The sequence below is a fragment of the Otolemur garnettii genome, unplaced genomic scaffold (genome assembly GCF_000181295.1).
Source record: "Otolemur garnettii isolate 467f Iridium unplaced genomic scaffold, OtoGar3 scaffold00204, whole genome shotgun sequence".
NCBI classification, from domain to species: Eukaryota; Metazoa; Chordata; class Mammalia; order Primates; family Galagidae; genus Otolemur; species Otolemur garnettii.
In genome coordinates, this window is record NW_003852599.1 from 1831176 (window position 1) to 1857694 (window position 26519).

At 44.5% G+C, this 26519-nt stretch overlaps 1 protein-coding gene across 1 annotated transcript in view; it reads right to left on the reverse strand.

Annotated features, from left to right (window-relative positions):
• Positions 1 to 26519, reverse strand: part of CSMD2 (CUB and Sushi multiple domains 2) — a 575968-nt gene that overhangs the window by 499826 nt on the left and 49623 nt on the right. The window contains exon 2 of the mRNA XM_012812368.1: positions 12229 to 12445. Coding sequence (XP_012667822.1) covers positions 12229 to 12445 — 217 coding nt within the window. The remainder of the gene's footprint in view (positions 1 to 12228; positions 12446 to 26519) is intronic.

Here is a 26519-nt window from a genome sequence, read left to right on the forward strand (position 1 = left end):
ACTCTATTCTGGGGTAATGCTGGATCTTGGCCAACACTTGACACTGCGGGCAGGACTGACCATAAGGAAGGGTGCAGGCAGCATGGCCTTTTGGCCTCAACCACGGGCTCTATGGGGCTTTAATTTGGCTGCTATTAAACAGCAGACTTGATGAATGAACAAGGTGAGACTATGCACAAAATTTGATTTTGACCTTGAACCACAAGATCCTACTGTGAGTGGAGAGATTGCTCAGGACCCCGACACTGCTGCCCACCTGGCTTTGTGTATCACCTGCTGCCAACCCTTCCCCATCCCACGTCTGCCCAAACCCTCTCTTTGGCATTGGGGGTTAGAGCACATGGCTGCCCCACAGGGCCATTGCAGTTGGTTTCCAGAGCCCTATCCCTGGCAGATCCCACTTCCTCCCCTTCCACAACCCCCTTCCGCGCTGGGGTGGTTGTGCCCACCTGTATGAACCTGGGTGTCAAACAGTTCAGGGAGTTTGAATTTGCCTTCCATGAGGCATGAAGCCTCTTTGAGCCTCAGTTTCCTTAGCGATAAAAGTGGAGGTAATGACGCTTACTTACTGGCAGGACAACTGTGGAGATTAAATGAGATTCGCACATTTACCCAGCATACACAGGTAAATAAATGTTTACACCAACCCGTGATTGCCCTCTGAGCCCATCTAAGTCATCGTGGTTCACAGTTCAAGGACATAAACTAAACGTTTTTCCCCCAAAGTTCTGCAGTGTCTCCTTGGCCCAATATTGCTCCCCAGATGCTCTGGGTCTACAGTTGGGCGTCAGTGATCTCACCTGGGACCTCAGCAGGCATCCAGCCCCTTTCCCCAAACCTTGCCTAATGAAGGATCATAAAGAAAGCTGATTATAGTAACTCCAAAAGGCAGGCCACCGAAAGCCCCAGGAGGCTCCGTTCAGCAATATCAAGAAGGCTTTGGCCTCTTGTACCCGACTTCAGCTGGCTCCTTATTAATCATAGCTAACTTTCATAATTAACTACACAGCACCTACTAACAGATTTACCTCTGGATGGCAAATTTGCCAGCATTTAGGGTGAATCACACACATTTACTTTTCAGATGTTAGAGGTTTGATAAAATCCATAATGCCATTGGCCTCAAACCCTCTGCCTATTAATTATTAAACCCTTGGGTGTTTCAAGGGTAATTGAATCCATGTTTCTAATTAGTTTACACTTAATTCATCAGAACAAATTTTTAAAGGCCTGATGGATGTCCCAATAAGCCTCATGGGCAGTTTAATGAATCTTTATTGAAAAAGAAATCGGGCCAGGCACGGTGGCTATGCCTGTCATCTTAACACTTTGGGAGGCCAAGGTAGGAGGATCACTGAGGCCAGGAGTTTGAGATCAGCTTAGGCAATAGCAAGACCCCATGTTTCTACAAAAAATAAAAATTACCTGGCGTGGTGATACCACACCTGTAGTCTCAACTACTTAGTATGCTCAGGTAGGAGGATTACTTAAGCTGAAAAGTTAGAAGTTGCAGTGAGTTGTGATGAAGCCGTTGCAGTCTAGCTGGGACAACAGAGCAAGACCCTGTCTGGGACGGACGGAAGGAAGGAAGGAAGGAAAGAAGGAAGGAGGGAAGGAAGGGAGTTGGACACACACTTAACAGTTAAGAGGGGTAGCTCCAGAGAGCAGGTCTGAGGCAAGGGCCTGGGAAGGAGAAACTTGCACTTTTTACAGTGTATACGCTGCAACTCTGCTTGTGTTGTTTTATAAAAGCAGTAAGTACTGATGACTTTCACTATTTTATAGAAAGTGCTCAGCAAGGAAAAAGAGATGGATTTTTTAAAGGAAATGGACTGAGTACAAATGAATCCATAGCAGTCAGGGGGAGGCTGGTTTCTGGCCCCAGGATCCCCCTCCTTTAGCCACTTTGCAGCTTAGAGACCTTAGATGCTACTTAACCTCTGCAAAGGGAATTAATACCACTTACCTGCTGGTGATGTGTCACCTTGTTAGGGAGCATGTATATGACTGTTTTTAGTTTTGTTTGCGGGGGGGGGATACAGAGTCTCACTTTGTCATGTTGGGTATAGTACTGTCATGTCATAGCTCACAGCAACCTCAGAATCTTGGGCTCAAGTGATTCTCTTGCTTCAGCCTCCCATGTAGCTGGGACTACAGGCACCTGCCACAATGCCCGGCTACTTTTAGAGATGAGGTCTCTCTCTGGCTCAGGACAGTCTCAAATCTGTAAGCTCAGCAATCCACCCGCCTTGGCCTGCCACAGTTGTATGACTGTTTAAAACCTTTCCGTGTGTCCCCACATTGCTTAGGTTACATGTCTAGCTCCCCAGCAAAGCATCTGGGGTCCTGTGTGATTGGGGCCCAGCCACTCCCCACCTTACCCCTACACCCCAGTCACAGGGAACCAACCCAACGTCACTCTGCAGCTCACGTTTCCCTCTGTGTTGCCCAGACACATGCACACACAGTATTTTCTTCATTTGAAACACTCTCCCTAACCCTCCCTCCATGTCCTAGTGAGGTTCCCATCTCCTAGCAAGCATCCATTCCTTTACTCCATAAATATGTGTATATCGAGCACCTGCTGTATGCCAGGTACTGTGTTAGGCCCTGGAGCTACAAGGGAGAGTAAAAGAGAAAGAGTTCCTATAGGCCAGGAGATTACAGACTTGGGAAGGAGATGGGCATAAGTTAAATACACACACACACACACACACACACACACACACAGAGCTAAAAGTTTGGATCCAGGGTAATCTGAGCTGGTATCACAAGTTGGGATGAAGGAGTGTCCCAGAGGATGGAAGTGATGATTGAGTTATGTGAAGACTGAGTAAGAGCCAGGCAAACAAAGGGCACCCCAGGCCCCTCCTAGATGGGCGTCCACAAAGATCTCCCCCAAGAGCAGCTCAGGTGCCCTGGTTGTAAGCACTTGGGCTCCTGGACTGTCTACCTAAATTTTAACCTGTCTCCCTAAAGATATGGTTAAGTTCCTTGAAGGCAGAAGCAATCTTGTTAGGTGCTGTCTCTCCAACACCTGGCATTCCGGGTAGGAATTCAATAAATGACAGTGAATGAATGAACCAGTGCATCTAGCATGGTGGCCGGCACGTAATAGGGGTTCGGCGTCCTCGTGTCTTTGTTCCAGCATCCTCACTCTGCTTCAGTACTTAACAAAGACTCTTCCCTCATCCCCATGGGTCCTCCCAGCCTCCTCCTGCCCACAAGAGCACATTCCACAGGGACTCTGGGGAGAGGACCCTTCAAGGACAACCCTATTGACATGCAAGGCACACTTTTTAAGGAATCAACAGACAGGTTCTTGGTGGGGAGGGTGGGGCTCTGCTGTAATACATATTCATAAGAAGACAGTAAATCTGGCAAATTTGTGGATGTTTACAACTACCAAACAGGTGTCTAATGCCAGTTGACTGAAATCTGCAACCAGCTCCAAATGACTTAAACTACATTCCACCTTAGGCTGATGACAGAATGTGTATTGCCAGTAATTGTGGGAACGAGTGGTAGTGTTTCCCATAACTTGAGCCCAAATGTCCAAATTAAGGGATGCTTAGCTGTGCTTAACTGGTACAGTCATCACCAGCACCCTAGAAAGCCTCCAGTACACAGGGTGTGCAGTTTATTAGCAGTGTCTCTATACATTATGCTTGCTTGTGCCCCATTAGAAAACTTCATTTCACATTAAATCGCAATGCAATAGGATGTCTGCCAGCAAGGAAAGGCCATCTAATTGTGCAAAAGCAGAGACGTAGTGATCGTTTCGGTAATTCATCCAGGCAGGGCTGACACTGCATTATCTGGAAAGCTCTTTGTTCTTTTCCTGCTAATTTTCCCAACTCCTACAGGCTCCCAGCCTTAAGGCCGCCTCCAACTCCCGTTTCCCACCCTGATCCATTATGAGAAGAATCTGATCAGCTTCTATTGTAAATTTAATTTGAAGCAGCCAGACACTGCCTCCTGGCACCCTGGGATGTCGCTGCTTGTGAATAGCTCTAGATGAAATGTGAGATGCTTTCAAGAAGATGGCTATGAACTCCTGGTGGAAGAAAGGCATCGCTGGGAGATGAACGGCATCTGCATAGAGACCAGGCTGTGCACCACGTGTATATGGGCACCTCTCCGTCAACCATGCCAGGTGCAGCCGTCAGCACACAGCAACACTCAGAAGTCCCCACTTTGCAGAGGAGGAAACTGAGGCTCAGATGGCTTGGCTCACTCACCCAAGGTCACTGATACAGGAAAAGTTTTAAAACCTAGGTGGGTCACAAAGCACCAATGCCAAAGGCATTAACTCCTCAAATCAATCTACCTACTACTGCATTTGGGGGCCAGATAAGCCTTCGTTGTGGGCAGATGTACTGTGCGCTGTAGAGTGTTTCCTAACATCCCTGGCCTCAGCCTAGCGTGGTATTTTTCAACCTTTTTTTAATCCTAGGACATACGTGAGCCTATAGTTAAACTTCCATGGCACACTTAAAAACAAGAGTGAAAAAAAAAAAGAATATACTTACAGTGATTTGAAAATCTTTTGAAAATAATTTAATTAATGATCTTTAAAAATTTTCAAGGCACAGCTAAGACCCTTTCACGGCACGCCAGTGTGCCACGGTGCGCCGGTTGAAAATTGACTGTTCTAGTAGATCATGAGCACCCCTGAACTTGTGACGACCAAAATGTCTCCAAACATGATCAAATGTCTCTTGGGAGTAGGGATGAGGTGGCCTGCAAAATTGCCTTCGGGTGAGAACCACCACTCTACTTGATGACTTATAAATTTATCAGAGTTTTTTGTCTTTTTGCTTAATTTTGCTAAAACTTTCTACAAATATACAAGTATTGCCTTAGTTTCTATCTCATAATTAAAGAGGTTTATATACTTGATTTAGTTTAATCTGCATCAGCCAAAATCCTGATATCCTTGCTTTATAGATGAGGATGCTGGGGATAAGAGTCAAAGTTACCTGCCAATGCCATGTGGCTAGGGAGAAAATTCACACTCACGTCATCCACAAGCAAAACCAGTGTATCATTTGCTGCATGACTCTGCAACGGCAAAAACAGAGCAGAAGGCTTGGCTCTCAGCCTCAGGGAGCTCAGGCTCAAATAGGAGGAAGCTTGTTGCTTACAACACAGCCCAGGAGCAAGCATCTGGAGAAGGGCAAGTTCAAAGAAAGGCTGAGACTGGGGTAGGGAGGAAACTCTGCATCTTGCATTGGAATGTATCCATAGATAAAGAAGATCAAAGTGTTAGGGGGAAAGTGGGAAAAGAGAGATACATTAAAAATGCAGGGTTTTTGTTTTTTTTTTTGGAGACAGTCTCACTCTGTCCTGTGGGTAGAGTGCCCTGGCATCCTAGCTCACAAGCAACCTCAAACTCTCAGGCTCAAGCAATCCTCCTGACTCAGCCTCAAGAGTAGCTGGGACTACAGGTACCCGCCACCAAGCCAAGCTCCTTTTTCTATTTTTAGTAGAGACGGGATCTTGCTCCTGCTCAGGCTGATCTCAAACTCCTGAGCTCAAACAATCCACCCACCTCCACCTCCCAGAGTGTTACAATTACAGGGGTGAGCCACCGTGTCCAACCTAAAAACACAATTTTGCAGTTACTTCAATCCACTAATACAATCAACACAGAAAACCCCCAAGTGATGCCAGCAGAGAAACCTGCCAAGGGCATCTTGGTGGTCCTGCCCCAATGTCAGTGTGGGAGGGAGAGGAGGAAGGGCTGCAGGGGATCAGCAATGCCATCACACACTCACACTACACACATGCACATGATGTACACACAACGAATGATGCCCAAGCCCAGGCCCAGGGCCTGCCTCAGTGCCTCCCCACCCCCCACAACACCCCAGTCTAAAACATTTGATGAGTGGGCCACTGATGAAGTGTCAGGACAGGCACCAAAGGCCCTGAGAAAGCTCCAGGTTACTAGGTCTTAAGGACAGAAGGGCAGGGAAGGAGGCAAACAACATTATGGACCACTTCAGGATCTGCAGCCAGGGACTCACACACAATGACCCCATAAGGCAGAGCAGTGTCATCTCCATTTTATAGCTGAGGCTTGGAGAAGCCCAACCCCACATGAGGTCATAGCATTAATAAATGTAGATCCCAGATAGGCATAAATCTAGGACTGTCTCCACTGTACCCTTCTGTCTCACAGGAAAACACTGAGAGAGGAGGTGACCTACCTGTTTTCCCAGACAAGGGGAGAAAAACATCAGTGCAGCAAATACCCTGGTAAGCCCTGAGAACACATTTTACTGAACACTGGAATTCACTGCAGTTTGTTTGTGGTTTCCAAGCCAGATACTGCAGAGCTCTCCTCCACTCCTCTCTTTTTCTTATTCCCACTCCACAGTCTCTATAAATCCACTCTTAACTCTGGGGACAACACTTTCTGAGAGCACACAAATCCACATCGTCTTTGCCCTTATTGGTACTACGTGTAGTCTGGGCTGCTGCAGCCTCTCCCTGGCCCCAGGGTTGCCAGTCAGGCCCCAACTTCAGTGCATTTTCCATACTACAGCCAGGCCGGGCCAAAATCATCTGCTTAAAACCCTTCATTAGAAGGGTATCTACAAAACACCTGCAGCAAACATCGTATTTAATGGAGAAAGATTGAAGGTTGTTCCCCCAAGATCAGGAACAGAACAGAGACATCCCCTCTCACCACTTCCATTCAGTATCATATTAATTCTAATGAGGTTCTAGCTAGTGCAATCTGGCAAAAAAAAGAAAGAGTGGAGGGGAAGGAAAGAGAAGAGAGGAGAGGAAGAAGGAAGGAAGGGAAGACGGGAGGGAGACAGGGAGGAGAGAAACGCATCCAGATTGGAAAAGAAGAACTAAAATTGTTTTATTCACAAATACAACAACTTGAAGGAGCAATGAATTCAGCAAGATCATAGGATAGGAGATCAACATACAAAAATCAATTGTATTTCTATATATAATTATATTAGCAATGACTAGTCCAAAAATTAAATTTAAAAAATTTCCATTCGCAATGGAATCAAAAATATAAAAACCATTATAAGAGACAGTTCCAGTTTGAGATGGACAGCCAACAAGATAACCTGTTAAACCCGCCTCTGCCTGATGCCCTAAATTCTCATGGAAATGGTCTAAGGTATATAAAGAGATGGAATATCTATGTCAACTTTGAAAACAAAGAAAAGGACTTACCTATGTGCTACAAACGCTAAGGAATTTATACAAGATACAGAGCCCATAAGACCCAATTAAGAAAAAGTCCAGACAGGCAGGATGTTGTCAGAGAAATACAGCTTAAAATGTGCTCCACAGAAGTAATTAACTACTAGCAAGATAAAATGCACAGAGATAAGGTGAAAAAAACCTTGAAGACAGAGTAAAGTAAGTAAGCAAGCTTAAAAATAGCAAGCATTAAGTGCCATAGAAGAGCAAATGTATCAGTTATCACCAAAAAATGTGAGTGGACTAAACTTTCCTGTTAAAGAATAAAGACTCCCAGTTAGGATTCTAAAACATTCAACCACTATGCATGTTGTACTAAGAGCTACCCTTAAAACAATGACATGGTCATATTAAAAGTACATAAATTGGCAAAGATAGACTCAATAAAAGCAAACCTAAAAGAAAAAAGGTGGCAATGTTAGTATCAAAATGGAATTTAATTAAGGCAAGAGACTTTGGGGGATAAATTTCCAACTTATATTGGAAAAACATGTGCAATTTATTCTGAAGCTCTAATAGTTAAAATATATCTATGTACCAAAGAGTATGGCATCAAAATATATAAAATAAAAATGTAGAAATAAAAAAAGAACTCCATAAAATCTCCAGTGAAACATAAGGCCAATACACTGTTTACCTTGACAAATATCAATTAGGTAGTAAATAAGAAATCAGAAAGATGGAATGATATTAATAACATAATTTTTTTTTGGCCCTTCAACCACAGAATATCTATTTCAAATACTCACTGGAACTGTTTCAAAAAATGATCTTAGAGGGAAAAAAGTCAACAAATTCTCCAAAGTAGAAATCATAATCTGATCATAATGCAATAAAACTAGCTAATAATTTTTTAAGTATAAACAAATATTGCTTGAAATTTTGAGGGAAAAACCCTAGAGTAAAAGAAAAGAACAAAACTGCAATTAGACACTCTTTCTAAAATAACAACTAGCCATCAAAATTTATGGGATATGGTCAGAGTTGTACTTAGGGGAAAATGCCTCCTAATATTTTTATTATCAAAGAAGAAATCATAAAACTAATTCAATTCACGAAATCAGCAAAAGAGTAACATCAGCCTAAGGTAAGAGGAAGAAAAGAATGGATAAAGATAAAAGCAGAAATCAATAAGTTAGATAATAGAGAAAGCATAAAATTGATAGCCCTGGCATGGGAACTTTAAAAAGAGCAATCAAACATGCAAACTTCCGGCAGGAACTAATTGAGTAAGAAGAAAGAAAACACAAACCACAGGAACAGATGTGAGAGAGGGATGTAACCCAGACACTGCGGAGCTGGAAATGGTGGGGGTGGGGGAAAGCTGTGCACAGTCCTAGGCTAATACACTTGATAATCTCAATAAAATGGGTAACTCTCTGGGTTCACTGTAGACAAAAACTGACTCACGAATTAAAAAAATACCCAAGTAGATGACTATATTTAAAAAATCATCCCAAAGACCTAAGGGTCCCCACCAAACACATGCTTGCTGTCTCCCCTCCACACCCCTAAAGGAGAACTGTTCTAATACCTTCAAGGACAGCACATTTCAAGGTTACTCAGACCATCCTCTAGGGCAGAGGTTCTCAACCTGTGGGTCGCGACCCTTTGGGGGGTCAAACGACCCTTTTACAAGGGTTGTCTAAGACCATCCTGTGTATCAGATATTTACATTACAATTCATAACAGTAGCAAAATTCTAGTTATGAAGTAGCAACAAAGACAATTTTATGGTTGGGGGTCACCACAACATGAGGAACTGTATTAAAGCGTCCTGGCATTAGGAGGGTTGAGAACCAGTGCTAGGGTCTCTTCCACTTCTTAATGCCACTCAATGTGTGAGAGCCCCCAGTTCCAGGGCTGCTAAAAGTCATCAAGCTCCTTCCCCTCAGCCTAGTTCACATGTCCTTGGTTACCTGTGCAATGAATTGGAATGAGCCAGTCACAAAAGATGACAGAGATTAGGAGCCCCAAAAGGGACAACCTGTTCAAACGTGTCTGGTTGGCTGGAGTGGCCCGTGCCATGGCTGGAAAAGTGTCCAGGTCCTTCTGCGTCCTCACGACCAGAGGAAGCCTCCCCTGCCACAACTACTTCCCCAGGTCAGGGCAACCAACATCCATCAATGCCTCCAAACACAGGCCAGTCAGTCCCCACTCTGTTATATGTCCCCCTCAGAGTCAGAAAACCAAGTGTCAGAAAACAGAAGATAGATTGCATCTGTGGGGACCCCGCCTGAAAAGTAAGGAAAGGAATTAGAGGCTCTGTTTCCAGTTGTCCCACCTTAACCAAGTGCTCAGGAGACTTGCTTGGACTTTCTGTCTTTCAAACGTTCATTTCATTTCATCAAAGGTTTATGCTGCTGACCCATAGATAGTGTCCTCTGAGCTCAAAAATCTGACAGAGAGGACTCACTCCCTTGTTACTCCATTCAGTCTCACGGTTTTAAGCACCATTCTGTCCCAGTCTGCCAATTTATTACCTCTAGCCTCAATGCCCTTGAACTCTAAATTCACAGATTTAAGTGGACATTCAATGGACCCATCTGGATATCTTATAAGCACCTTAAATTTCACATGACCAAACAAAAGTCTTAACCTCCAGTCCCTACCCCACCTTTTGCCAATATGCTTCTCCTGTGGCTGTCCCCATATCAGGAAACAGCTTTTGTTATTGTTAAGAAACAGAGTCTTGCCCTACCATCCAGGCTGGAGTGCAGTGCTCAATCACAACTCATTGCAATCTTGACCTCTTGGGCTCAGGCAATCCTTCTGCCTCAGCCTCCTAAGTAGTTGCAACTACAAGCAGGCACTCCCATGCCAAGCTAATTTTTAAAAAATTAGCTAATTTGGCTAATTTAAAAAAAATATTTTATAGCAATGGGATCTTGCTTTGTTGCCCAGGCTGATCTCAAATACCTAGACTCCCACCTCAGCCTCCCAAAGTGCAAGGATTATAGGTGTGAGCCACTGTGCCTAGCTCAAGAGCTACTTTTTTTTTCTACTAGTCATTAAAGCCAAAGAGACTGGGATCATCCTGGTCCCCTTGTCTCTCATACTGCTGACTCCTTACCCAATACAACAGCAAATCCTGCCCACTTTGTGTTTAGAATACAAACCTCCCCCTTCTCTGCCCTGGGCAATTACAACAGCCTCCGCCCTGCTAGTCTCCAGCCTTACCCCTTTCCCTTCAGCCTCCCCACAGCAGCCCAAGATCCCCCAAAGCAGATTTTTCTTCTGCTCAGAACTGTCTAAGAGTTTCCTGTTTACCTCTGGGCCAAGGCCAAAGTCGTTACTTGGCTATGAGGCCCTGCAGAATCTACTACCTCCTGCTACCTCCCAGCCTCACCTTCCCCTTTCAGGATTCCTGTCCACGGGCTCTGCTGGGACCTATAGCCCTTGCCTCATGCATCCACTTGTCTACTTGTGAGACAGATTCACCCTTGTAGATCACAGAGGTGACACCTGAAATGGCTGAGAATGAAACCTCCAACACTGCAGGTACCCCTCATCTACAGGGCTGGCTGTACATGGCAGGACTGCCCTCCAAAGGCCTTGACATTCCCCATGCCCTTAGCCTAGACACTTTCCCCTGCATAGGACGACAGACATGATGCTCACTGATCCAGCTCTCTGCTCAACCGTCTCCCCCTTAGAAAGGCCTTCCTCAGCCATGCTCTAAAACTATCACCCTCTTGCCTGCATGCGTTGTCTCCATAGCGTATTCTAGAACATAATCATGTTAGATATTGCCATGCTGTCCCCCTTTAGCACGTACCTCCATGAAGGCAGTGCCTTTGTTTTGCTCACTGCCGTATCCCCAGCACCCAGGCCAGCATCAGGACACAGGTGCTCATGAGGTATGTATGGAAGGAATGAGTGAAGAAGACTTTGATCCCTTTTCACAAAGGTTCTCAGAACACATAGTGTGCCAGCCCCGCTGAACATCAAGGGAAAATGGATTAGCCCAGGCTCCAATGGGAGAAGCTACTAGTCAGCAGGTCCCCAGAGGCTCTCCCCACCCCTGACCAAGACTTCCTAGACTCACCTCTGCACTGCCCCAGAGGAAAGGGAGGAGAAAAGAAGAGGGCTAGGAGCTGTCCCTGTAAATGTGCCTGTGACCCTGTTCCAGGAGCAGGGAACACAAAGGCTCAGACGCAAACAAAGCTTGGAGGTTCAGCACTTGGTGGCAGGGAACCACTCATTAGAGTATCCAGTCATTAGAAGCAACTAGCACCTCTGGCTCCCTGGGGCTTAGCTGGTAGGCCATTAACCCTTTGGCTCCCCGAGGAGCTGGGGAGGCTGACCAACAGGACAGGGACAAGGCTTGTGATGGAGCATGGCCTCTGGGTCGGCAGAACCTGGAGAGCTGTGACACTGAGGCCTCCACTTTTGCCCCAGAAGAGTCTGCCCTTCCTGCAGAGCTTTCTCCTATCCCTGCCTCCCTTCTCACATGTGAACTTTCCCCCTAGGGGGGCATCTCAGGGACACAGGAAGCCATCTCACCCATATATACACCCACAACCAGGGCTCTGCAAACGCAGAGCAAGTTCCAGCAAAGTACTGATGGTTTTGAATGCATCATGTAAGATATCAACGCCCATCACTGTTAGCCTTCAAGCCCTGAATCTTCTGGGTTTGGCTTATATTTCTGTGTGTGCAAAGAATATACACCAAAAGGTAGACACACATACACACTTGTGTATGTAAATGTAACGTCAAGTCAGTTTCCATGGAAGATTTCTCTAGAACCCTTGGATGTTTTCTACCTAGTCTTCCCAAATATCCTACTCATCAATCCTGCCTACTGGTAACCGCTAAGCAGGAGAAAGGAATTGGGAAACTCTGAGAAAGCAGAGGAATTGAGGGAAGGCCTCACAGAAACAGCAGTCTTTGTCAATGGCCATAAACCTTTCATCCAAGCGAGTTCTCAGCAAGCTCGGCTCAGAGCCCAGCTGTCTGCTACAGGGAGGGTGGGCAGGGTGGTACCTTGTTCGTAGGTTCTCTGGCTGGGGTGGGCCATCAAACACTGACAGGACATCAAAGTCTTCTTCCAGGGCAAAGGACTGGAACACGAGCTGGATCCTGTGCTGGTCCTCCGCTGTGATGGTCCACGTGCAGTTGGCATAGTTGGGGTAGCCATACGGGAACCCTGGGCTCTCAACTGTCCCATTCGGGCCGTGCAGTTGGAACGTGCAGTTCTGGCCTGGGAGAGAGAAAGAGAGCAGCGGTTCAGTGCAGCCAGGAGAATATCTACAGGCTTCCAGAGAGATAGGAGCTATTTGTTAGAGAAGGACTCATCTACTTTTTTTCCATATACTTCCTATGAGCTAAGATGGCCGGCTAACGCTGACTGCGAGCTTGCTATGGGCCGTGCACTGACACCGTGATAAATTGAGTATCATTTTATTCGAGCCTCAGAGCAACTCTGTGCAGTGGAAAACTAAAGCTCAGGGAGTTTGGGCTAAAAAGCAACCAATACCAGGATAAACCCAGATTTCTGTTTTACAACATTAATTATCAGAATGACAATTTCAAGCCTTCCCCATTGTCTCCCAACTTTCAGCTAATGTCCTCTGCTTCCAACCCCATAGAAAATAAAAACCAGCCAGTGTGGTGGCTCACGCCTGTCATTCTAGCACTCTGGGAGGCCGAGGCAGGTGGATGGCCTGAGCAAGAGCAAGACCCTGTCTCTACTAAAAAAGTGAAAAAAACTGAGGCAAGAGGATCACTTGAGCCCAGAGTTTGAGGTTGCCATGAAGTATGACACTACAGCACTCTACCAAGGGTGACAGAGTGAGACTCCATCTCAAAAAAAAGAGAGAGAGAGAGAGAAAGAAAAGCAAAGCCATCAATAAGGAGTCCCTGGTCTTCTAGCATGACCCCAGGGCACATTCTTCCTACTACAGAGAATTGGCATCCCTCTGCACCTAAATCTTTCCATGGGCCCCTTGGATCCCTTTCTTCTCTACTCTTTGAGAATGCTATATCATCTCTCTTATATGCATGTTTAATTGTTTCCTCTCTCCTGGAAGCTTCTCCTTTAAAATGTGCTCAAGATCATGAAGAAAACAATTCCCCACTCCACTCCTCATCTCTCCCCAGCCTTGTCTCTCTCTCCTCCCCTTCACAGCCAAATTTATAGAAAACACAATCTGTCTATACTTTCTGTCTCCATTTCCTTACTTCCCACTCACTCTCCATCCCCATCGGTTCTGCCTTCTGGTCCTATAGATCCACCCCAAACAGGTCTCCTAAGGTCATTGATGGCTCGACTGGATATTTTTTCCATCTTCATTAATTAACAGACTATTTGGCCACCTCTGACACCGTTGCTCACACGCCTTCCAGAAATACTCCTCCCCGGACAGAGCGTCTCAGATCTCACTCTGCAGGCATGCCACCTGGGGATGTGGCTCAGATGGAGGTACAGATGGACACCTGGGTGGGGCTGCAGCATCTGCACGTCCACCTGGCTCCCTGGTGATGTGGTGACGCTTCTGCTCTGCACAGGACTACACTCTGAGCCGCAGCGCCCAGGACTTCCTCCCATCCCCTCACCCTCCTTTCTTGCCGCTGATCTTTTTCTGCCTGCTTCAGGCTCAGAATGGGGCCTCTCCCCCTCTCTGTACTCTAGAGGAGCTCCCCACTTGAGATGACTCATAGTGTAATCACCGTCCAGGCCAGACCTCCCCTCTGCACAACCAGCCCGACACCTTCCTCTGGGATGCTCAGACTTGCAGCATCCACCCTCCCACTCTGGCATCTTCTGCTGCTCCCTCCCTCAGTGAGGAGAATGGGGCCTCCACCTCTGTCTCCATAAGGCCCACCCACCTTGCTGCTTTCCTGTCTAGTATTTCCCTCAATTGCTGAGAGATGGCTGTTGAAGTCTTGAATTACAACTGTAGAATTATGCGTCGCTCCTTTAAGTTCCATCACTTTTTGTTTCACGTAACTCAAAGCTCTATACTGGTTGATACATACACAGGTAAATTTGCCAACTCTTGGCATACCGACTCTTTTATTGTTTTGCAATGCTTTTTCTTTTCTGTTGTTAATGATACTTTTGTCAATACTTAATCTGTTATCAATCCAGTGTTGCTCTTGCATTTTTTGATGAATGCCGGCATGGTTTATATTGTTTTATCATATATCATTGCATTTGGGGTAAATTTCTTATCATCTCAGGTCATGCTATTTTATCCATTTTGCATATTTCTTTGGATGGTACATTTAGACTATTGGAATGTAAACTACTCGTTGCTATGTTAGAGCTTAAGTCTGCCACTTTGTGATTTCATTTTTGTGTTCCCTTCGCATGGTTCCTCTCTTGTCTTTGTTGTTATTTTGCAGTTTTTTACTTGCCTTTCTGTGTGTTACTTCAAGTTTTTTAGAATTTCATTGAACACATCTGCAGTATTTTTCAGTCCAGATGGGATTACCTTCCCAATAAACTCAATGAAGTTGAAAAGATCTTAAGCCTAAAGTGTATTCAACACACCCAACCTACTGAGTATCAAAGCTTGGTCTATCCTACCTTAAACATGCTCTGAAACCTTACATGAGTCTACAGATGGGCAAGATCATATAACATAAAGCCTGCTTTAAAGAGTTTGAGATGGGGCGGCACCTGTGGCTCCAGGAGTAGGGCGCCGGTCCCATATACTGGGAGTGGCAGGTTCAAGCCCAGCCCTGGCCAAAAACTACAAAAATAAATAAATAAAGAGTTTGGGATCAAGACAAAAATAAATAATTAGGCCCACCTAGAAGCTGATGCCTTCTTCCCCTTTATATCTGGATGGCCAGTCTACTATGCAGCCTTCTTTTTTTTTGCAGTTTTTTGGCCAGGGCAAGGTTTGAACCTGCCATCTCCTCCGGTATATGGGACCAGTGCCCTGCTCCTTTGAGCCACAGGCACCGCCCTACCATGCAGTCTTTATCTCTATGTTCCCTCACCCCACACCAAGCTCTTCCCTGGACTCCCATAGGGACTCCTAACTGGTCAACCACATTGACTCTGGTCCTTGCCCACCGTTCTTCATATTGCAGCTGGGGGCATCTTTTCAAAGCAGAAATCTAATCAGGTCATTCTCATCTCCCTCTGCTCCAAACATTCAGTGACTCCTCACTGCTATTCAATGAGGTCTATAAGGATCTCTATGCCATCAGGCCCTCGGTGACCTCTCAGCCTCATGTCCACCAGCTTTCCAGACAAATCCCACCCTTCTCAGTCCTCAGTACCTGTCAAATCTCTTACTGCACAGCCACAGGACCTTTGCATATGCTGTTCTCTCTGCCTAGAACATGTTTCCCTCTGTTCTTGGCATAATCATCTTTCAGGTCTCAGCCTAATGATCCTCCCTGATTAGGTGAAAGCCCCTACTACATGTTGTTATGACACCATAACCTCTCCTTGGTGGCACTTATCATTGATGCAAATCTCCATGTTTCCATCTGATTGTTTCATGGATATCTATATGTTAAGTACCTGTCTTCTCACCAGACTGTAAGCTCCATGACAGCAGAGACCATATGTGAGTTTGCCTATCCTGGAATCCACATCTCAAGCTCAGGCCTAGACACACAGTAAGTTCTCAATAATTTGGTATATTGTATGTATTTATTTACTGTTTTATCAGATACTCTGCTAAGAACTTACCTATATCGACTTGTGTAATCTTTACAACAAACCTATACAGTGGGTGCTATTAATATCATCTCTATTTTACAGAAGAACAAGGCAAAGAGAAATTAAGGAATGGGAACTCAAGTGATTGTTATGCAGAGGGATTCAAACATAAGTAGTCCTCTCTGAATTCACTTTCTTCAGCACAATGCTCATCAATTGACTCAACACTAATTTTTTAAAAGCCCACTTTAGGGATTAGCTGACAAAGGACAGTTAATCTCCAAAATGACTTTTAATATTAAGAAATCTCTTAACACAAAGTATGCCATTAAAAAAGAAAAAAAAGTTAAGGTCTTCCAAATAAATGCTAAACAAGCATTTAATACAATTAGTACTGTAACCCTGATTCAAATAAGCATTCCGAATGAAGCAAAAGAGTATTTCCTTCCCATGATAAAGATCGCATTTTAGAAACACCTGATTAAGACCGGGAGCAAGACAGAGATGGCACCGTCACCTCAGGGATTTCACGCCTTACTGGAAGAGCTAACCCATGTGACACAAGAAAAGGAAATGAGAAAAGAGAGAGCAAAATTATGGTTTGCAGATGATATATGCAGATATCTGTAAAACCCAGGAGAATTAATTATAAAGCTATTAGAGCTAATAAAAAAAACTTCATTAAAGTAGCCAAAATATTGTAACAAAAAGTCTGTAACATTGCTATATGCCGGCGATAGATAAAAATACAAAGAAAAGAGATCCTGTTTATGGTGACTACAAAATGCATATAATCCATAGAAATAAAATTAATGAGAACTATGCGGGCAGTATACAAAAATAACTTCTACAGAGGGATAAAAATTTTTTGAATAATTGGAGAGACAGAGTGCAATCTTGAGTGGAAAGACTAACCACTGAAAGGTTAATTTATAATATTAACCTCACGAAAAGTTATAGAAAAGTTAATTTATAAGCGTAATGCAATTCTGATCAAAAGCGCAATGACCTGTTTTAAATTTGGCAAAATGATACCTAAGTTTAACTGCAAAACTAGATTATCACAGATGATGCACTTTTTTAAAAAGGTGATAAATTGAATAATCTCACCCTACAAGGTAACAAACAGGATCACAAATTAACACACATGAAAACAGGATGGGAGCAGGCCAAGAGGGGACAGGTAGGACATGAAATGATATTTCAAGAAGAGAAGATCAATACATATGATGCGTAGAAAAACTGACATGTGGCCAATGTTAAAAAAAAAATCAATGAGGAAAGAAAACGATTTTTGCAGGGTCAACTAATTAACAGTTTGGGAAAAGAATGACGTTATCGCTTCTACTCACACCATATACCGAAATAAAGTCCAGATGGAGCAAAGCATTGAATGTTAAAAACCATCAAGTCATGAAATAATTAGAAGGAAATATAAATAAATTATCTGACTGTGACTTTCTGAATTTCTAGTTGTTGTGGAAGATACTGTAAGATGGATAGTTTTATATAAAAAGTATACGTTATGTCAAAATAAAATCATAAGGTATACAAAAGTGATAGGTAGAAAAGTAATAAACTTCAATTATTATATAAAGAACCATCTCCTTGTCTTTCTGCCTTTTCCTTGTTGCGACAATGGGGGCCAAGTCACTGTCCATGGTGAACTTATCTTGCTCTGTATACCTTTATCTTGCTCTTACAGTGTAAACCTATCTTTCTCTTTCTCTATTTCTTTTATTTTTTATTAAATCATAAACACATAGATCATGCGTACATTAATGCATTTATGGGGTACAATGTGCTGATTTCATATAGAATTAGGAATGCTTACATCACACTGGTTAATGTATACCTCATCTCATTTACTAAGTTATTGTGTTAAGACATTTATCCTCTATACTTAATAGCTCTGACACGTACCCTTGCATTATGCACCATAGGTGTGATCCTACCATTAACCCTCCCTCAATCTGACCTCCTCCCTCCTTTCAAATCCCCCCTCCTCCCTCCTTCATCTTGGGCCATAGTTGTGATCTATTCTTCATATGAAAGTGTGAGTGATTGTAAATTAGTTTCATAATAGTACTGAGTACATTGGATATTTTTTCTTCCATTCTTGAGATACTTTACTAAGTAGGATATGTTCCAGCTCCATCCATGCAAACGTAATAGAGGTAAAGTCTCCACCTTTTTTAAGGCTGCATAATATTCCATGGTATACATGTACCACAATTTATTAATCCATTCATGGGTCAATGAACACTTGGGCTTCTTCCGTGACTTGGCTATTATGAATTGTGCTTACCTTAAAATACATATATTTATGTATATTATAGAAAGAACTATTTCTAATATTAGGGAGGAAAGTACTATTTCTATTAATTGGACAGTGTCTGAATAAATAGTTCACAAAAGCAAACCTAAGTAGCCCAGAAACCAGAAAAATATCCAACCACAGTAATAATGAAATGAAGCTTCGTATCTCCATAATTTTCAAAGGAACCCTGGATATAGTTCTCTGAATGCCCCCTCACTGGTATAGGCACCAAATCTACTTGGCTCATGTCCCCTAAACTGTGCACAGTGATGTCACTGCACCATGTCATCCATTCATTCATTCCTTTCGCTCAATACTATAATAAGCCATGGTGGGTCATAGACTAAACCCAAGTAAATCCATGCACTATGCTATACTATAGCATATACAGAGGGGCCCACAGAGTGATTCTCAAGTATAGATGCCACAGGGGGCCATATGGTAAGGTCCACATATCATGAGCAAGCACTGAAATACCAATATTCACCACCACCTCCAACATTCCAGACTCTGCCTTGGCTCAGACGTAGGCCCAGGTCTAGAGATTGTGATTCAGAATCTGGCTATGAAGGGCACGGCTCCCCCTGTAGAGAAAGACGAGGAGGGGCTCAGAATGTTCCTTTGGGAACATTTCTCATGAAAGGGGACAGAAAAGGTGACAGAGTAAGGACAGACAGAATAGGAGGAAAAGAGGCAGAGGGCACATCCATGCAGAAGAAGATGACTCAATGTGGTGACTGCCACAGAGACACAAAGATGGGGGTTTTGGATGAGGTCACTCGGTTTGATGTCGAAATGGTCCCTCTGGAAGTAAGAACGCCAGAACGTCGAGAGCTGGAGCTGTGTTCTGGTCTCTGCCACATCCCCAGTGCCCAGGATTCAATAAGTATTTGCTGAATGGATACATCAATTTCAGCAAAGGCAGGGGAAGTGTGGCAAAGTGGACGGAGGCCTTGTTGTAACAGGTAACAGCAAGATTGGCTGATGAGAAGGCAGAAGACCCTTTTATTTTAAACAATAACTTAACACATTTTGCTCATTGTAGATAATTCGGAAACTGCAGGCAAGATTCTAAAAGAGAAAATGGATTCTAATCTCATCTTCCTTCAGAGGCAACTGTCCTTAATATTTTTTCTAGATCTTATTCCTAGATTTTTCCATGCATATTTCACATTGTTGAGATAATTCTGTGTGTATAATTCTGTGCGCTCTTTTTTAGTTATTCTACCGTCTTAAATTACAAAAGGCAACGTGCCCTTGTAATTTGCATAAATATGCACGTATGCAATACCAGTAAAAAGAACCGCGTCCATCCGGTTTCTCAATCTAAAGTTACCCAAGGTAACGGCTGCCTTTCCCTACCTCCTCTCTCAAACATATGGACACATTCCAGGAGAATTTTTATTATTTTGTTGTTTAAAAATGATGGTAGTTTAGTTCATTTCTCTGCAACTGGCTTTTTCACTTAACAATACGTTGGGGACACCTTCCAGGTCAGTAGATACAGATCTAACTCATTTTTTATAGGAATGTGTAATATCCCATGCCATGGATGTATCTCAATTTATTCAAACACTCCCCTGTTGATGACCATTCTGGTCATTTCTCCGTTTTCTTTTGTAACAATTCAGTAAACATTATACCATGAGCTTTCCCCAAGATATTGAATCTGTTCATAAACAGCATTTTTAAATGGACGCACAACTTTCCAATATGTGGTTATACTAGAATTTACTCAACCATTCTTCTATTGTCAAAGATTTAAATTCTTTCTGGATTTTTTTTTTCTGTGATAAATAAGACCTGGACCCTTTTGTTATGTCTGGTGACAGGATGCTGGTCAGTGCAGCGGAAAATGTTTTTCCGTGGCCAGAGTCCCAGAATGAATGTTCACTTATGTGGTAACCACAACCGGGTTTGGTTTTGGTTGGGGCTGGGGGGGTGGGGGCACACTGTCCATATTAGGCTGGCTGACCTCTGTCAGGGATGGTTAGAAAGGGCTGGAAGCCTGATGCATTTGCAAGTTCCCCAGAAATCAAATGTATGTTCATGGGGAGAGGAAGTTCTAACCCGGAACAGACGCCCAGATGGAAACACTAATGGCGTGGAGGCCATGCCAAATGGCCAAGTGTCCTTTCATACTCACGAAATGTTGGATTTCTTCCAATCACTTCTAGTGATTGATGCTCTCATTCAACATAAAAGCCAAAGTCCTCACCATGGCCCCCAAAGCATCAAATGAATGGGCTCTCCACGGCCTCTCTCCTCCCCGCATCCCTGTAATTCAGCCATGCTGCCTCCTGGCTGTTCCCTAAGCCTATCACATGCCCACCTTGGGACCCCTGCATTTGCCAATGCCCTGAAAATTCTTCCCCTTAGAGCTGAGCGACCCCCTCCCTCCCTTCTTTCAGGAGTCGAGTCAAATATTACCTCTTCAGTGACCACCCTAATCCAGGCATCCTTCCTCTACACCTGGCATTCCAAGTGACCACCTCACTTTTTTCTCCACAGCACTTAGCATCTATGACATGTATTTTCCATTTGTTAATTTTCTGCACCCCACCTTGCCCTTAGAATGAAGCCTCCAAGAAAGCAGGGGTGCTACTCTGTTCTCCACTCCCTCCCCAGCTCGCAGACCTGAGCCTGACATATAGTAGGTGCTCACAGCATAGTATTGGCTGAAAGAATGAGGATATTAATTGCCCACCCAGCTCTCTGTGCTCCGATCGTCCCTTCAGACAGCTAGCTCGCACACTTTAAAACTCATTATCTCCTCCAGAAAACCTTCTGAGAACCCTCAAGACAACCTCAAGCATTCTTCCACTGCTTACTCAACTTTCGCTATGAATAGCATTACCTTTGCCAATGGCGGCAGCAAGGATGTGTTTAAGTGGCTGCCCTCACCAGTAGACACATTAAGATCTTATTCATATTTTATCTCCAGCACCCAGCCCCGTACTTGCCCATAGCAGACACTCAGTACACATTTCCTTACTGAATGAGCAAAATGAAATTAATCACTTTATAATATGCAGACCCTACCCACAAACTTCATTCGTCTATTTATGCTTTATTTTGGAGGTGGCTTAGTGAAAAGAAGAAAAGCATGGGTTTCATTCAAATCTTTGTTATTCAAAGATGTGAATACAGTTCTCAGATTTGCCACTTAAGACCTTGTGGGCAATTTGATTTAAACTCTTTAAACCTTAGTTTTGAGATCTTGAAACTTAGCACCCACTTCTAGGATGGCTGCACAGATTAACGTGACAATATATGCTAAGTTGCTAAGCCCTCAATATACCACCCGGCACACCGTAAGTGATCAATAATTACCATCTAACCTTTCAATAAAGATATATACTTTTCTCACATAGATCCCAGTCACATCTTGTTAAGGTTATTCACAGACATTTTATGCACTTTTGTTGCACTAGTGAATGACATTTTTCTCATTATTTTTTTCTAACAGTTATTACTATGATACAGAAAAACCTATTGATTTTTATACATTCATTTCGCATCCAACCAGGTTTCTGGACTCTTATTAATTCTAAAAAATGTCTCCGTTGATTCCCTTGGGGTGTTCTAGGCACACAATCATGTTGCCTACAAATAATGATAATTTGGGGGAGATAATTCTTTTGAGAAGTTTGGCAGGAAAATCCAATTCAATTCTGCAAATATTTATTGACTGATAAGGTCAATTCTAGACAAATTTAGTTGGAGATGCCAGTGGGACATCCAGACGGAGATGGCCAGAAGGCAATTAGGGCTACAGCAGCCTGGTGTTTGGGGGTGCAATCTGGACTGGAGATACAGATTTGTCAGACCATGCAATGAACGAAACTGCCCTAAGAGGAAACACAGAGGGGGAGCTGCAGATGCCGGATAAATCATCACACCCGCTGTCAGAGAACCAACTGGACACCTCAAGTCTACAGTCGGCCTCTGGCCCATCTCTGTGCATGCCTGCTGGCAGGAGAACCTTGTCTGCAGATGGAGAGGCAGGGGTCAAGCAGTATCTTTGGCTCCCTGCAATGACCCTTTAGGGAAGTACCAAGAATATGGTCATTAGAGATGTTGGCATCAAGCCTCCTTCTAGCCCCTCTCCCCTGCACTTCATATGCCTCAGCTACACCACCAGTTTGTCACCTGTGATGCCTGGCCCTTTGCCTGGAAGGTCCTTCCTCTGCCATCTCAACCTAGCAAATCTAACTCTCGGCTGCAGCTGCAGTGCACACAGCACCCCCTCTGAGCATCCTCCTCTGGCTTCCAGGCAGAGTCCCTCTTCTCTCCCCACTCCCATGTCCCCACTGCAAAACAACAACCAGCCCCCAACTCCAGACCTTTCCTCGCTCAATCCAAACTATTCAAAAAAGCAAAGATAACATGCTGCTGTTGCTTGAAAGCCTTCCATGGCTCCTCTAGACAAAGCCCAGAACCTAATGTGATGCACAAGACCCCCCACAAGACTGCTTCACCTCAGGCTTTGCTTGGGGCCACTTCCCTCTGCCCAAGCCAGATTCATGGTGCCTTCAGTACTCAGGACGCTTCTGCTCGCTGGAGCCAGTTCCTTCTCATCCTTTAGTTTGCAGCTTACACCTCACTGCCCCTCTGCCAGGAGACCTTACTGACTGCTACACCAAGCTGTAATCCCCTCACCCCAACACGCACCCAAGCGCACACCCTGCTGTGTGTCCCATGGGGCACATAAGACAGCACCATTTAGTATCTGTCTTCCTGGAAAAGTGGGGATTCCATGAGGGTAGAAACCACGTTCTGACCTGTTCCACACTGATTCCCCAGAGGAGTAAATTCTCATAATTTTGTGTTGCCTTGGCATCCATTCTCAACACAGATCTGACTTTCTCATACCAGAAGGAGGGCTCAGTCACCCTTGACAATTTCCTGTTCTCTCCCTCCTCCCACTTTCTCATTGCGGTCAATTTCTTTTTTGTTTTCTAAGACAGACTCTCATTCAGTCACCCTTGGCTATGGAGTACTGTGGTGTCACAGTTCACAGCAACCTCAAACTCCTGGGCTCAAGTGATCCCGTTGCCTCAGCTTCCCAAGTAGCTGGAACTACAGGCACCTGCACGATGCCCAGCTAGTTTTTCTATTTTTAGTAGAGACAGGGTCTCACTCTTGCTCAGGCTGGTCTTGAACTCCTGAGCTCAAGCAATCCACCCGTCTTGGCCTTCCAGAGCACTAGGATTACAGGAGTGAGCCATCGTGCCCCGCCTTAGATACGTGTATCTGACTAGGCAACCCCTCCTGGTAACCACGTCCCTGTGGGACAGCCAGCTGCAACCCACCTGACCCATACCACCAACCCCCACACTCTGCATGGACCATGCAAACATGCCACAGAGACCACCTCCCTGTCACAGCATGACCTCCTAGAATTCGTGCCAGCTGGCTCTAAACCAGATGAATAAAACTCCCCATGGGAAACCTGATTGGGTAATGCCCCGGGGCCCAGTAAAGGCCTTGGGCCACAGGTCTCTGTCTCTCCCCTCTGCCCTCTGGGTAAGCAGGCTGTTCCAGATGGCTCCCCTTCCCCTTGGCCCTGTGAAGCATGGGGATCCCTCCTCTCTCTGGGATCTTTGAGCAATAAACTGCTTCTGTCACCTCATGGGTTTTGCCGAGCTGTCTCCTGTCTCACCTGACAGACACCCTGAAACCTGACTCTCCTCTCCGTCAGAGCACCCCTCAGGCTATCTTAGCAGGAACAAAGTGGATACAATTCAGATGAGGCCAGAAGGGCAACTGCCAGTATAACCACGTTTCCTGTGAGAGGGCCACCTGGTCACAAGTTGAACACTTAGGCATTAGGTCATCCACCAGAGTGAGGCACACTGTAAACACACACAGCCTTCTGCCCTGGAGCCTGTCAGTTACTCTCCTGAGAGAGACCTCAAGACCAATTCGAGGAAAATCTGGCATCCAGCACCCAGCACCCAGCCTGGAACCCAGCTGGTGCCCCATGGAGGTGTGTGACATGGCTGCACCTTGTGCCTGGGTCCACTAGCTCACACATCCTGCCAACCCGCAGACCTGAAGCTGCTCCAGTAAGCCCAGTGCCAAGCCCAAGGCCTGGTGTATGTATATTGTGGGTGTGTGTAGATGTAGGCCTGGATGGCAGAATCACTACAGATGTTTCCAAGGAAGTGGTGCACTGATTGTTTTTTTTTCCCTAGAGGTTTTAACACTCAAGATGTCTATTAATATGTAATAGTATAGTCCAGGGTTTTTCGACCTCAGGACTATTGCACATTTGGGGTGGGATAACTAATTGTTACAAGCACTGTCCTGTGCACACAGGGCATTCAGCAGCATCCCTGGTCTCTACTCACTGGATGCCACTAGCGTCTCCCAATTGTGACAACCAAAAATCTCTCTAGGGCAGTGTTTTCCAACCTTTTTATATCTCATGTACACTTGAACCTATAGTGAAACTTCTGTGGCATGCTTAAATTATGTTGACAAAAAAAAAAAGAATAAACTTAACGTACTTTGAACTTCTTTGGAAAATAATTTAATAAATAATCTACAAATTTTTTTGTGACACACCTAAGATCCTCATGGTATACCACTTGAAAATCACTGCTCTAGGCATCACCAAATGTCCTCTAAAAGGAAAATCAGCCACAGTCGAGAACCACTGATTTAATTCTCAGCCATTTTTGGAGTTCCTAATAAAAGTTTAAAATACTCCCTCTAGAATAATGTCCACAGGAAGCTAACCTCCCACCTTTTTCATTCATTTCCAAGGATCTGCAAGCCAAGAGCCCATCACCTTTGTTGGGCCATGCCCCCATTGGCAGCCTGGTGACACCATCTTCAATAATGTCTTTAATTACATATGTAAAACAGGAAGAAAAAACATAGAGTTGCAAAGGAAATCAATTATATTGAAACATGGTTTTCAAAATATATAGAAAAATAGATCATGTAGTAATAGAGATAATCCTTTATTAATGCATTTTTAAGATCTCGCAGTGGGCCTGATAAATATGGTAGCTTGTGGTGTATGTGCTATTTCAAGACGGTTGTGGGCTGGGCCCTGTAACTCAGTGCTTAGAATGCTGGCCTTGTACACCAGGGGCAGCGGGTTCAAATCTCACCAGGGCCTGCTTAACTAAAGAAAAAAAAATCAAGATGGTTGTAACAACTGTCTTGTTCGATGGAACTATCCATGACGTTACAGTAACAAATTCACAGGTACTGCTAATACTGCTGTGCTTTGTTGCCTGCGTTCATGATTGATAGAAATGTAAGCTTCAGTAAGAGATCAATGAAAATAATCCAAGTTAGGGACCCTGTGGATTCTATCAAGAACTCCAGGGGTCCAAACCAAACTCAGTCTTTCATTCAGCAAGTCTTGGGGAGGGCTGCTGAGTTCCAGGTTGTATGTGGAGGGCGGGGAGGTTACTGGGCAGTCAGCGATTGGAGAGATGCGAGGGGTGGATTGTGTATAGTATGGCCCATGCCTTCAAGGAGTTCACAGTGGAGCTTAGGACACAGACAGACATAGCCCATCTCACTGTGTCTCTTCTTGACCAGTGGTTCAGGGAGACCACACTGTTAGATTAGGGGCACAGAAGGGAAACACAGATATATCTAGAGTGACTGGTATTTTCATGCAGGTCTGAGAAGAGGACAAACACTTACCCATGCACTTCACTAACATCATCCCCCTAATACCTACAATGACTCTTTGAAGTGGCTGTTACACCCCTGCCCCATATCACATTACAAGTGAAGAAATTAAAGCTCCTTAAGGTTTAAGAACACATTCAAGGTCAAACAAGCAGCAGCCAAAGAGCAGAGATTCAAACCCAGATCTGTGTGGAGGCACAGTGTGCCCCTCTCTCTGCCAGGCTGCAAGGATTTCACACACCATCTGGGGACACAGTCCCAGAGCTACAGCCCTGTTTCTGCTCTGTGCCCAGCACCAGGGGTCAGAGCCTGGGATTTATTGAAAGGGGCTTAGCACAGTTGCTGTGCCCCAGGGATATGGAAACAAAACAGGGTCTCCTTCTTCCTCTCAAGCTGGGGACATGAACAACAAAGGCACAAAACAACGTGTGGCAGGTGGGGTGAGGCAGCAAGCTTGCCTCTGTGCTACATCCAATTGCTCTGTGGGAATAATCCCATGCTACTCAGCTTCCTAATTCTGACTCCAGGCTCTCTGATTCTCCTGGACATGCTTAACATAGAAGCCTCCACTGTGGACCAAATGTGATTTTCCCTGCCTGGTGATACAGAGGCAGCTAATTTTTCATCATCTCGCACCAACACTAGCCAGGGGTTGTTTATTATGTTGAC